Source organism: Pterocles gutturalis, unplaced genomic scaffold (genome assembly GCF_000699245.1).
Source record: "Pterocles gutturalis isolate BGI_N339 unplaced genomic scaffold, ASM69924v1 scaffold1199, whole genome shotgun sequence".
Taxonomy (NCBI): Eukaryota; Metazoa; Chordata; class Aves; order Pterocliformes; family Pteroclidae; genus Pterocles; species Pterocles gutturalis.
In genome coordinates, this window is record NW_010135358.1 from 70,633 (window position 1) to 83,597 (window position 12,965).

Here is a 12,965-nt window from a genome sequence, read left to right on the forward strand (position 1 = left end):
TAAAAAATCATGACAGAAGCCCCAAGAGGGAGGCAAATATACTCAGTGCAATCCCATTTTTGAGCATATACTCTGCATTCAGTAATGGGACAAGACCAGAAGTAGGATTTGTTGTACTATCTTTTTTTGGAGGAGGAAGAACAGACAGGAAGGGGTGAAATCCATATTGGTGTCATGTTGATACAACGTTTTTTCCTCCACTGGGTCTTAGGGAAGATCTGGGCAGAACCAGGCCTACAGGACAAGATACAAGAGATGTATTTGCCAGCTCGTAGCCTCCAGCAGATGCTACATTGCTAGTTTTTCATCACACTTCAACCATGGTGACATTAACCATAGACTAAAATCACTGTTTTGCAAGCGTACAACACTGCAGTGGTCTGTCATCATTTGCCAAAGGGACACAAGAAAATAATTCTAATTTTCCATAATGTGCTAGGTATAAAAACAATGCTCAGCACCATTACCGTTCACTCAGTCTAACTCATTCCCACAGAGTTTGAATATCCTGCAGTACACAAACCAGGTGTCAGATTTTACAGAATGATCAATTCCTGCTCCTTGCTTTGCTTCATTTCTCACTTTCACATAAGTAATCCCCAGCTGCTGAACAGAAGTTGAGCCAAAGCCCTTAACTTGTTGGAAAGGAAATGCCAAATTGCTCTTTGCGATACAAAATACACATTGTATTCAGTAATAATTCACAAAATTAATTTTAAAACTGTTTCATATTATAGAAATGGGGTTGTAAATTTAAACTTCCTGAAAAAGAGGCCACTAGCTTTACAAGTATTTCTATTTTAATTCTCTATAATTTAAATCTGGCACAATATCCCAGCCATTGTGACCTTTCAAAAGGTAGACCTTGTTACCTCACCTGAGATTTTTGGAGGAATTTTAAAAATACTGCTCTTTTAGGCATTAAAGATGAAATTATTTAAACCCCTGGAGGGAACAGGGTACTGTTTGCGTGTCTGAATGGATTTTTCCACTGCTCAGAGCCTATTATGAACAGTAAGTACACATGTGAAATAGAACAAGGCAGATATTTTGGAGGTGTGTAGAGTGATGGGGCAGTAACAAAATAATTAACTGGGCTGAGTCCCACAAAGTGGTGTCTCATACATTAACCCATCAAAGTACTTGACACATACTTATGACCTCAAGGGCTTAAACTGTTCCTCTGAAGTTAATGGAAGTGCTGTGTTGGATCACAGCCAGGTTGCTCAGCTCCTGTGATTATGCCCTGACACACCATCAATGAATTTTTCCTTAAGCAGGAAGGCCACAATTGCATCAGAATGGCACGGGTGTGGTATCCAGGGGAAAAAAATAGCAGATGGAAGAACAGATTCAGTAGGCAAATACTCCTTCTTCCAGCAAGATCTACATAAACCCAGTAGAGGCTACTGCAAAATTGTGTACAGCAACAAAAGAGGATTTAGACCTTTCTGAAAACATCAAATAAAGCCTGTTCATGAGCATTTTAAACAGGCGTGTAAGGACCTGACCTCCAAGGAATAAAGAGAGTAAATAGGGGTACACAGAAGTCTATCATTGCTCTGGGGTAGATTCATAAACTTGTTTCTGGAGAAAAAAAAAGTGGAAGAGATTGGTCAAGTGTCAAAAGATAAAAGTCATCTTCAGTGGACAGAGAAATGTTCATGCGTGACTGAGATTGCCTTGCACCGAAGACTCAAAGAAATACCTGCTAACACATAGAAGAATTCTTGGAAATAGAAATATATAGAAATAAAGAAATTTTCAGCTTTGGAGAAAGCTATGAAAAAATCATTAGGCTTCTGCCTTGGCATTAATATTATTGAAATAATATATATCTTTAGTTATATATACATATATATAACTGCATTCTACATTCTACAAAACACCATTCAGTGGCACTGGGGTACCCCATGTTGTAGTTATACAGTGTCCAGACTTTTGAACAAATCCAGCTCTCATAACTCATTGGCTTTCACTGTGCCAGATCAGGAATGAATTTGGCTCCTGTGGTTACAGACGAAGAGAATGCGTTGAAAGCATTAATCAAGCTACATCAACAGCACACGACAAATAAAGGCAGAGCTATATTAGGCAGAAATTATACTATCAGAAGAAGACACAGGCCGGTAAATAAGCTTTTGTTTTACAAAAGGGAAAAAGGCATTGTGAGAATCTCTTTAAACAGAAGGAAGATTGCTGGGAAAACATGTCAATACCATAAGAACCCAATCCTAAAGCAGTCTCAAAGTAAATAAAAGAAGATGCATTCTGAAATCAAACCTCCGGATTTACTGAATTTGAGCTTTTAACTTCAAAAGTTATCTTGTATATTATGTCTTTTTCTTTCAAGTCTTCAAATCAATAGTATTTCAGCATGTGGTACGCGACTGGTATTAAAATGCAATAACTTAGTACTTCAAGCAGTAAGCCAAATAAAGTGGCATTAACTCTATTAATAGACATTCTCCCTCTTACATCACTTATTTTAAGTAGAGCATATGTTTCTAAAGGGACCTAACATCATACGTCTAATGATAGATTTTTCCTGCCTTATTCATGGAATAAGAATGTCACTTGGCAAGGCAGAGGAAGATTTCTGAGGTCATTAACATCTCTAAATAGTGAACGGTTCAAAACCATGTCACAAAGTATTAAAAAAAAAAAAAAAAGAGACATGTCTCTATGGGAAAATTTCTATGGCATATAAAGTGCAAGAAAAACATATAAGACTGGATTTTTCAAAGAAAGCTGCATAATACTACCTCTTCACTTCTGCTATTTTATTTCTATACTGAAACCACCATACTTTCAAGGGTACAGAGTACCTTTTACAGTCACTGACTGAAACAAATTTATAAACATTTCTGAATTTCCACAGAAATAAACACTGTCTAGCAGTATATTTGGGGCTAAGCAGCCTCCCAGGTTTTTTAACATGCTTGCCCAAATTACCAGAGAAAATTATTAAGTCAAACAGGACCCAGAATTATAGAAAGATTTCTTCAAAAGAAGAAACCTCAAAGTTTGGAAATTCAAGTAGGTAGGACTCTGAAGGACATGAACTGCACCAATATTGATTAATAAAATCAATATTGGTGCCGTTCCTATTTCTAAAGAGACCGCGTTGCCCTTTTACCTTGTTATGCGCTGGAGGGCTAAAAAAATACAATGTTCTAAATATATTTTAACTATTGATTGTCAGGAAGCAGCTTTCAGAGCATTAAGAGTCTGATCTAAAGGGTAATTCCAAGGGAACTAATAGTTTGATCAAAGCCACTTAGTTATCACCTACGTACTTGAAAGGTTTGGATCAGGCTCTCTGTGGTACTTTTTTAGGTGACTGAAATGCTCTTACCAAAGTATTTTACTTAAGTAATTATAACTTTTGCCACTGATTAGTGAAAAATAATATTCCTGTTGGCAAAACTGTAATTGTTTCTTATTTCTTCCTCCTTGGAGAAAACCAAGATTTTTATAGCAATAGGCTTTCCTTTTCTTCTTCTAAAATTACCTTAAAATCAGCATCCCTCATGCTTCCTTCTCGTCTTTTGGGAATATTCCTTAAAATCTGCAGAGCCTCAGGAAACTTTTACAGCAAAATCGATCTGAGCTGTTTTTAGGTGAAACTTTTGATACTCTCTAATTCTCTCCAGATACCAGAGGCAAAAAAAAAAAAAGAAATCAGACTAGTAAGAAATGTAGGGGAGGGAAGGGAGCAGTGTGGGAAGGGCAGGAAATTTGGTAGATGCTCTGCCTGAAACCAGAACTTTGCTGTAGCACCATTACACTTTCCTGCAGGCAGTAAATATCTTTTGTTTTGGTTTGGGTTTTTTTCAGACTTGTCAATATTCTTTAATGGGATTCAACTTTCAGTGAATAAAACCTTCCCTTGAAAATTCCACCTGTAGGTTACATTTAACACTTTTAGGACTAGAGCTTTCGTTACGGAACTCTCAACACTAGCTGTCTCACAGGTGAAGTACTGAAGCCAGAATAAAACATGTCACTTTCATCCATGTTCCTGACCATCAAAAGCAATAAGCCAGAACATAGGCAGGAGGGAATCCTCTATTTTCCCCCATAGGAGCAAAAGGACAAAGTTACCACTAGCAAACTTATTTCACAGGTTTTCATCCTGTTAGCTAACCTCTGAATGATATCTCTTGATGCACATTTTTACGTTGTGGTTGCATTTTGGTTTGGAAATGTGTACAGATTTACTAATGTAAAAGAAGAAAAGAGCAGCTCCAGGCAAGTCTGTCACATTGAGCTCAAAAGATGTCTTTAAGTATTTCCTTCCATTAAGGAACACTTTAGTATTTAGAAACAAGCTAATTACAATTACTGACACCAGTTTGTAGAACACAGATGGCAAACTCTTACCTCCTTCTTGGTAAATTCTGGTGGATGGTCGTTTTTGTCACCAATAAGAATAGTGGCAGTTGCTGTGCCAGTGAGTCCCACATCAAGACCACCCATGTCCTTGGCTTCTATAACTAGCTCATATTGTGGGGTTTCCATAGTCTGAAAAAATAACAAAAAAGGAAAGATTAAAAAAAACTCAACCAAAACACAACAGATTACATACTACTTTTAATTCACATTAAAATAATAAATAAAAAAATCAAAAACTTAATTTGACCTGATAAAACAGCACAGAAATGGATCTGTTATCATAGTGTTTTACCAAAAGAGAAGCACAGCCTTCAGCTGCTACAATGGAAACCTTATTTCGAATATAGCATGAAGGAAGACAGGTGAATATTGGTAAACAGTGCATAATCTCTGCCGTTATTTAAGGAGACTAAGAAAGAGGAAAGAAATTAAAATATACCTGCACTTTAAAAGTAAGCTCTTGCTTCAGTGCACCAATATTTAGCAGCTTGCTTCATCACTGTTATGATGGTGCATAATTAAATACTAATGCCACAATCTACATACAAATTCACTTTATTTTATTAAATTGCATTCATTCTGTGTATTAGCATTTAGAATGGTAATCTAAGTTTGCTTCACTGTAAGAAACAAAAAAGCAGTTTCTAAAATGGGCAAAGACTGCCAGTTATTGTACAAAGCAAATGTGTACAGTAACATTAATGACTGATATCTATATTTGATTCCTAGGTCGTGGTCATGGTCACTTATCTGACTGCCTACCTACTACAGAACCAGATAGCACAGGTCCACAGCAAAAGCCATCCTTAATTTCCCTCCCCCAAACAACAGCCATAACTTGGAAAAAAAATTTGTGGCCACTGCTCTGCAATGGGAATATGACAGCATTTCTGATTCACCTCTCTTGCATCAGGCATGAAAGCACATCTGTTTGTAAGCTAGACAACTGAGCAGTAATCCATCCCATCAAAGGAGGCTATTATCAGCATCAGAACCTGCTCCCATGGAACTCATTGAGAATTTTGACATGGATTTCACTGGAGACAAGACTGGGCACCTGATTAAAATGAATATTTTCCCCATTTGTATGGCTGCCTTCCACGGAACCATCTGCCCGAAGACCACGCATGCTGCATCATCAACGAAGGGCACAGATGGGAAAGTGCTGCAGTCACCTTTAAAACTATATGGTAAGAATATCACGTGTGATAGGAATGTTTTCTCAAACCTTCCTTGAAAATAAGTCTGGATCTCAGGGGCAAAGTGACAGAATGATGCCTGAAAGGGAGTCTAGGGCACCACTGCCAGAGGGCTGTTTTAACCTCAGAGCACCTCTGTCAGCCAACTGTGTTTGCAAGAACCGAGGCTACACATCTTTGCATCACTTATCCTATGTCCTTCATCCAACACTTTTCCAGAGAATTAAAATGAAAGGAGACAACCGGTGTGAAACTCTGTATAGCAACACTGTGATCTCTCCCTACTGCCCATACACCGCCTTCCAAAGCAGAATTGAAGCTGAAGTAGGGCTTATCCCATAGCAGAGAACACAGAATCATAGAACACCTTTCTTGGAGCATGTGTAAGAATGAGATCCCAACACCTTACTACTTAGATCCCGAAGCATTTTTAGGCCATGAAAGAAGCAGCCATATCAGTTGCTCATCAGATCAGCTATTACGAAGCAATATATTTGCATGTAAAATCAATGAGTCAAGCCAAAAGATATATTTAGTTCTAAAAACATATGGACTACTAGAAAATCAGATGCCTCTGCCACTTAAGGGATCCAGAGAAGTCTTACAACGTTATTGCAGGAAATTCATCTCAGAAACCAACACACCAAGAACAGGATTTTGATTTACAACGTCATATAAATATACACAAAGAAATATTACTGACATCTCTCCAACACAAATTCAGATTACAGAGTGGAACAAAATTTACAGTTTTCAAATATTTACTAAAATGTTTTCAATGTACTCAAACCTGAATGAAGGTTCTCTCACCTCCCCCAGATACAACTTTTCCATTATTTTTATTACGAAGTTGTCATTATTGTACAGAAAACTTGCAAAGCCATTTATCACTTCATGTTTATAAGCCTCTTTCCTCAGAAAGAAGCCCATTTTCACTCACAAATTGGCCTTTTTTTTCCTTTGAAAATTGTCCCATTTTCTATTGAAAGCAAGCCCATTTATGCCAGAAATCACGTCTACTGCAGCAGAAATTTCTGTGACAGGACTCCAATGTTTAAGCTTGCAACAGAATGTGAAAAACATTGAATTTTGAGTAGTGTTTCATATCATTATGAATACTTCACACTTTCCTGCTATGCAGCACTTTCTACATCTAGTTCTGCCACCAAATATTTGCTTTGCTAGAGCAAGCAGCTCCTAACAGCTCCAAACCCGAGAGCAGAGGCACGTTCCTATCAGACGCTCTCTTTACACCAGGAGATTGCATGTAAAGGACTTTTTAGCATTTCTCATACTTCTAGCCCAGTTAACTCAGGCGCTAGGAACAATTATTTGGATCTGTGTGTGCAAGCTGTCATGGTGACCCCTTGTCTTTTACCCCACTGCAGTCTCCCCTCCACTTGCTCCCATCTTGTGAGAAGTGAGCGGTCCTGGCGGAGGGCAGTGGAAGAGAAAAGCCTTCCTGCAACTTCTCCACCCCTGCTACACTGTGCAGGTTAGGGATAAATGCAGCACCCACTACTGGCAGCATTTTGGGACTTCATAGTTGCTCAGACTGCGGTCCCACCATGGCATTGCCTGTCCCTAAACCCAGGGCCCCTGCTTCCCAAAGCAGTGACCTAGACGCTGAACCACGCTCTTGCGAAAACCATCTAATTAACAGCATATGGATAGTGAGCTCTTAGCAACATAAATATGTAACAACTCTCAGCAAAGGGGATCTACAGCTAAAAAGGATAATAGATTATTTTAGTAAATGAACATTAGGTTGCTGTTTGTGTGGCTTATTATTTACCTATGGTGACTTTGTGGAGTGCAACACTGTTGAAAGGGTTTGTACAATTACAGCAGGAGAACCATTCTTTTCCCCTCAGTTTTCACTCTAGTCATTTACCCACGGCAGGGGTGACACCGGCAAATTGGTTTGCCAAGGAGGTGAGCTGTGTCTTGAGTGTTTTTCTTTGAAGATCCACCCACTGCCATCCTCACCAGTGTTAACATTCCTATCAGATTCACTCTCCTGCTGCCTTGACATAACTGGTTCAGCACTGGGAAGCAATGAGAGGCCAGGAAGGCACTTTTTCAGATTTCAGATTCCCAACAAAGCCATCAGGATCTAGTCACAATGGGAAATACAATTCAGTGCAGATACACACAGGTGGAACAAACCAAGTGACTACTTTTAGGTAGGGCTGAATGAAACCAAACAATAACGGTTTTCTGCTAAGTCTTATTTTTTTAAAATCTCCTACAGGTACAATAAAAAACTATCTGTGACTTAAGAGAAGCAAGCCATGGCTAGTATTTCACACCACCAGCAGTAACAGTCCAAGTCCTGGTCTGGGCTGTCACTTGCAGGCTGTAAGGCATTCACGTGCCACTTAAATTCAGCTGGAACTGACAGCATCTTCAGCACAGCAGGACTCAAAATGTAAGATGGAAACAAGTGGAACTACTTGCATGATTACAAGAAAGGTTTAGGACCCTTAGGTGACCACTGGTATTTTCAAACATGTCCAAGTTCTGAATTTCCAGTTTGTCCATGGGCTCTCAGAGCCTTGGTATTGCTAGAACAACAACAAATTCCTTCTCTGCAACTTTGGATAGTCCAAGCTTTTAGAAGCATGACCAACTTATCTCCCCTTGTTTATTTATTTGGTAAGGAAGTGCAGTCACTAAGGAAGTTGATGTTTTCACTGAGGCTTGGCTTTTATCCATCTATCTTTACACATCCAAATTACGTGTCTATTGGAGCATCACTGCCATAGAGCCAAAGGAAAGAACCCATTTCTGTATTTGGCTGCACTGATGATCTCATGAGCTCAGAGCTCCCTAATGCACATACTTCAGTGCATGTCTAAAGCTGGTTAAGATTTTAATGACTTGATAAAGATCACAAAAATTAGCACCAAAGTGGGGAACAGAAACCACATTCTGGCATTGTATTAAAGAAGTATATCCTAGCGGTGAATGATTGTTTATCCAGATTCGATGGCCCTGGTAACTTTACCCTTAGGTCAGACTTTTTCTTTTAATATAAAGAAAAGCAGAATAATGCAGATTCACCAGAAAGAAGAGCATGAGAAAACCCTTGTAACAAAGACCTCTTTTTGCGATTGACACCTGAAGCAGTTATGACTAAAGCTAATCTATAAAGCTGACATAAAGATCACACATGTATGACAAGCACTTCATTCTGGCTGAAAATTGAAATCCTGGTCGCTGTTAGAGTCAGTCAGATACAATGTACGTTCGGAAGCCTATTTACTAAAGTAATGCTTTCTGTTTTTCCAATATAACCATCTAGTTTATTTTCAGGAGACAATATCTTTTCTGGAAGGACACACTATGGGGTATTTGTAAAACCATTTGCAACACTGAAGCTAAACCAGAGAAGAATTCGGATCAAGGCTTAATCTTCTTTGTAACATCTGAAGATGTATGGGGTTCAGAATTTTAGGCTACTTTAGCGTTTTATTTATTCTGTAATTCAAAGATGTTTAAACAGGAGTTCAACATATTTTCTTGTAGATCTTCACAACATTGTTTTTACCACCAGTGTTTAAACCATATGTAGGGGGTTTGAAAAAGAATCATTTTGGCAAACATCATTTTTCCCTTTTGTATTTATTCACATCATCAGCCTGTTACCCAATTCAGTCTGTTTTGTAGTTTCTCTTTGAGTGAATTTTAGGATCCTGATAAGGATTTCAGGCTGCAAATCCCTGCCTCACATCAGCAGTCAGCTAAAAGCTGCAGATAGGCACCAAATCCTGGAAAACAACAGGACTCCAGAATCCATCTCCTCAGTATTTCCTCCTGGCTGGGTGTCCCCCATGAAGTGCTTTACCTTGGTCGTCATCCAGTGCTCTGCAGTCCTTGTAAGACACCTGTGAATTGCATGCCCAGAAAAAGGCACACCTAGTATCCCAACACCTGAGCCTTCATTTGGTGCTTCTGTGCTTCATAAAAAAAAACTGGGGAGAATAGAAATTTCCAAATTCCCATAAAGTACTCGGTTGCCAAGATCAAAACAAACACTGTTTGGGAACCAAACACTGAACAGAATGTTCAAAACACTTGTAAGGGTTTTAAGTATCCTTTCAGGCTATCTTAATACTTATTACCAATAGAAATTTTTTTTTACTGTTTTGGGGATATTACTATTTCCTATAACAATGCAACAATGCCTCAACACTGCTATTTATAATTGTTTTATAAACTATGTATTCGTACATAATACTGTATCAGTAGCGTGCTATCATATCCTAGTTGTTACTAATGGCTTTGCAATATAATGCTAACCAGAAAGAAAAAAATTTTAGGATTTAAATAATTTCAGGTCATGCTAAATAACTGCTTGTGTTCATTTAAGATGATAATTGCATATAACATGTACTGAATATGTCCTATTCAGACATAATCAATGTTCTTGTTGAGTAACAATATCAACATTGAATCTACCATTGTTCAGAGTATGCTGTCAGGATTTTGACAAACGTAGAATTAAAAAATGAAGCAATTTGACTATTAACAGCTCTAACAGACATAATGCTTTTATAATTATAATATCAGCATTTATTTTTAATGCCAGTTGCTGCTGTGTAAAAAGGGCAATATACACAGAGGCTTTGCATTCAGACCCTGAATTACAGTTTGATGAATACAAAAACCCAGCCAATTTTGTAACGTAAATCCTCTTTAGCTCACAAATTTCCAACTTTTTATATCATAAAGGGAGGTCTACAGTTTAATCACTGTAATAACGTACTTCTGTTGTGAAGAAAATCAATATCTATTTACTACCCACAGGAGACATATAGTTCATAGGTATATCTGGAAGCAAAAGGAAGACTATTTTCTCCATCAGCAGTTGCTGTTAAAAAAGGAAAGAAATTGCTCCAAAGTGCTCGATACAAATAGGTTTCCTGGCCAGAGGTATTTGTTTCCCATCAAGAGGAAATCTGTAACTATTTAATACATAGGATATATAGGATCAAGACTTCTTATCAATTATTTGTAATGCTGACATAACTATAAGGCTGATATACATGGACATGTTTTTTATATTTTACATGGAAATACCAGAACTGTATGTTCATGTTTCCAATATTTTGTGTAAAATTATCAGTTTTGACTGATACACACTTTAGGATTTAGAGTCTCCATTGAATTAATATCATTTTGGAGAAGGCTGCCAATCACGACAGAGTGACAAGCTTTCCTTTGAGAAATATTAGAAATCTGCAGAGAAAAGCTATTTGTTTACTGCATATTTGCTCACTGTACAAACATGTGCATCTTGGCTCTCACAGACAAGCACCACAGCATCTGTGCAGACACTAACTTCACTTAAGGGAGCATCCTTACATGGAGAATGTCATTAATAAGGAACTTCCCCTTGGGTGGAGATCACCAATATCTAGGACACAACAGCGACTGAAGCTCTGCTTAGTCTGAGATACTATTATTGTTAGTTAGGCTACTACAAAAAAACAAGTTTTAAGAAGACAGCAAATATTCAGTATTCTAAACAAAATCCTTAATTATCATAAAAGATACAACATCACTGAAGTTAGCACCCCTACACTGATTTTTACCAGCCAAAGATATTTCCCTGAGTACAATTTGTTTGGAACAGAGTGGCATGCTGATCTACAAAAGCTGCTCACTAGACGGTCACGGTTTGGGAAAAGAAACGTTCTCCATGTCCACTGTGCTAGAAGTATAATGTACGATAATAATTTTGAATAGCAATGGAGAATCAAAATGTTCCAAAGAAAATACTTGCTGTCAAACATCATTAAATCATACTTTTTTTTTTTTTTTTTTTTTAAACACAAGCTATGTTTCAGCTTTCCTTCTGGGCCAATGTATGTAATTTCATTTTTATTTTCCAGGAAAAAAAACACAGTTGTTTCTCCTAATTAAACAGTACTGCAGAAACCTTTAATTTTAGTGAGAAAGCATCAATTATTATATAACTTTTCTTGCTGATTTTAGATCATTTAATAACTCTATTATTATTATTATAGACTCAGAAGTGTCAGGAATACAACTACCACACTTCTCTCACCTAAACCTTCTGTCAACAGCAGACAAGAGCTATAGTGAGTGTCTACCAGTGCTAGGTCTGAATAAAGAAAAGAGATCGACCTTACAGTCTATATGCAACTATAGGCGCTGGCATATGCAAACACTCCCTTTCTGTTCACATGTCACTAAAACTGCCAGTACTGCCATGCCCTTCCAGGGATTGTCCCACGTTTAAAGAACACGTATAACCACGCTTGCTAGATCCGAGCTCCTCCAAGCTCGGCGTTACATGGCGGTCCAGCTCGCAACCTCACAGCTCGCTGGAGTTTGCTTACCCTTCCCACAGACACAGACACCCCTTTAGGAGACAGGGTGTGTAACTCAGGGGGAGGTGGATTGGAGGCTGAGGCAGCTGTAAGCTTCTTTTGGAGCTGCTACACACAAACATAATTTGCCCGTGAAGCCTGCCTAGGTTGGAGCATCCTTTCCATTATCCAGAACTCTCCCCAGCTCTGACTTTTCGCAGTGACATGCTGTCCTAACACGCCTGCCGTGGGCTGCACGTTCCCGATGTCAGCATTGCTCCTTTCCCAGTGCTTGCACCAAGCAGGACCCTCAACACTTCTTGTACATGAAGCACCCAGTGTTCTGCTAGCCTGGTCCTTTAACACAGCACCAAAACATTGTCAAAACCATGGCATTACACCTATTCTTTATTGACTATATACCTGCCAGGGTTTATATTCTGATTTTTGATGCTGGATAGAAAGCACTGTATTTTATTCATATTAGTTGATTGCACTCAGATAAAAACTATTGATGGAGTGGGTGGCTAATAGTTTCCCTGATGTTTAACTCTTTCCAAGCCTTAACATGTTAAACATTGTAACAATGCTGATAAGCAAAACCTTCCAAGTACTTTTTCATTAAAATTAGAAAATATGATCAGAAATGTTCAGTCTGACATATAGGAGCCACCATTCTCCCCTGTCCTGATTAATAGACTTGTAAAGGAATATTGAAAGTTCTATACAACCTGCCAATTTACACTTAATTATTTTTACAAAGGCAACAGTTTGAACAGAGCACACCAAAAGAGCTTTGTCTCAGAACAAATAAATGCCTGCATCAGCACACCCCGCTGGATGAGGGAAGGAAAGATTCATTCCTCCTGTCTGAACAGGACATTCAACCTGGTTGTCTCAACTGCTTCAGAAAGTTCTAAACCTCAAGCTAGCTGTCAGGAGCACTCAAGACAAGAACTCCCCTCACAATTACAGATATTTATTTCAGCAAAGCTTTCTTCTCCCCCCCCCCCCACACCCCCCTTTT

The 12,965-nt window shown here is 38.4% G+C and overlaps 1 protein-coding gene across 1 annotated transcript in view; it reads right to left on the bottom strand.

Moving 5' to 3' along the window:
• Positions 1–12,965, bottom strand: part of CDH13 (cadherin 13) — a gene marked incomplete at its 3' end in the record, with an annotated part of 251,098 nt that overhangs the window by 69,064 nt on the left and 169,069 nt on the right. The window contains exon 6 of the mRNA XM_010081843.1: positions 4,387–4,527. Within this exon, the coding sequence (XP_010080145.1) occupies positions 4,387–4,527 (141 nt within the window). The remainder of the gene's footprint in view (positions 1–4,386; positions 4,528–12,965) is intronic.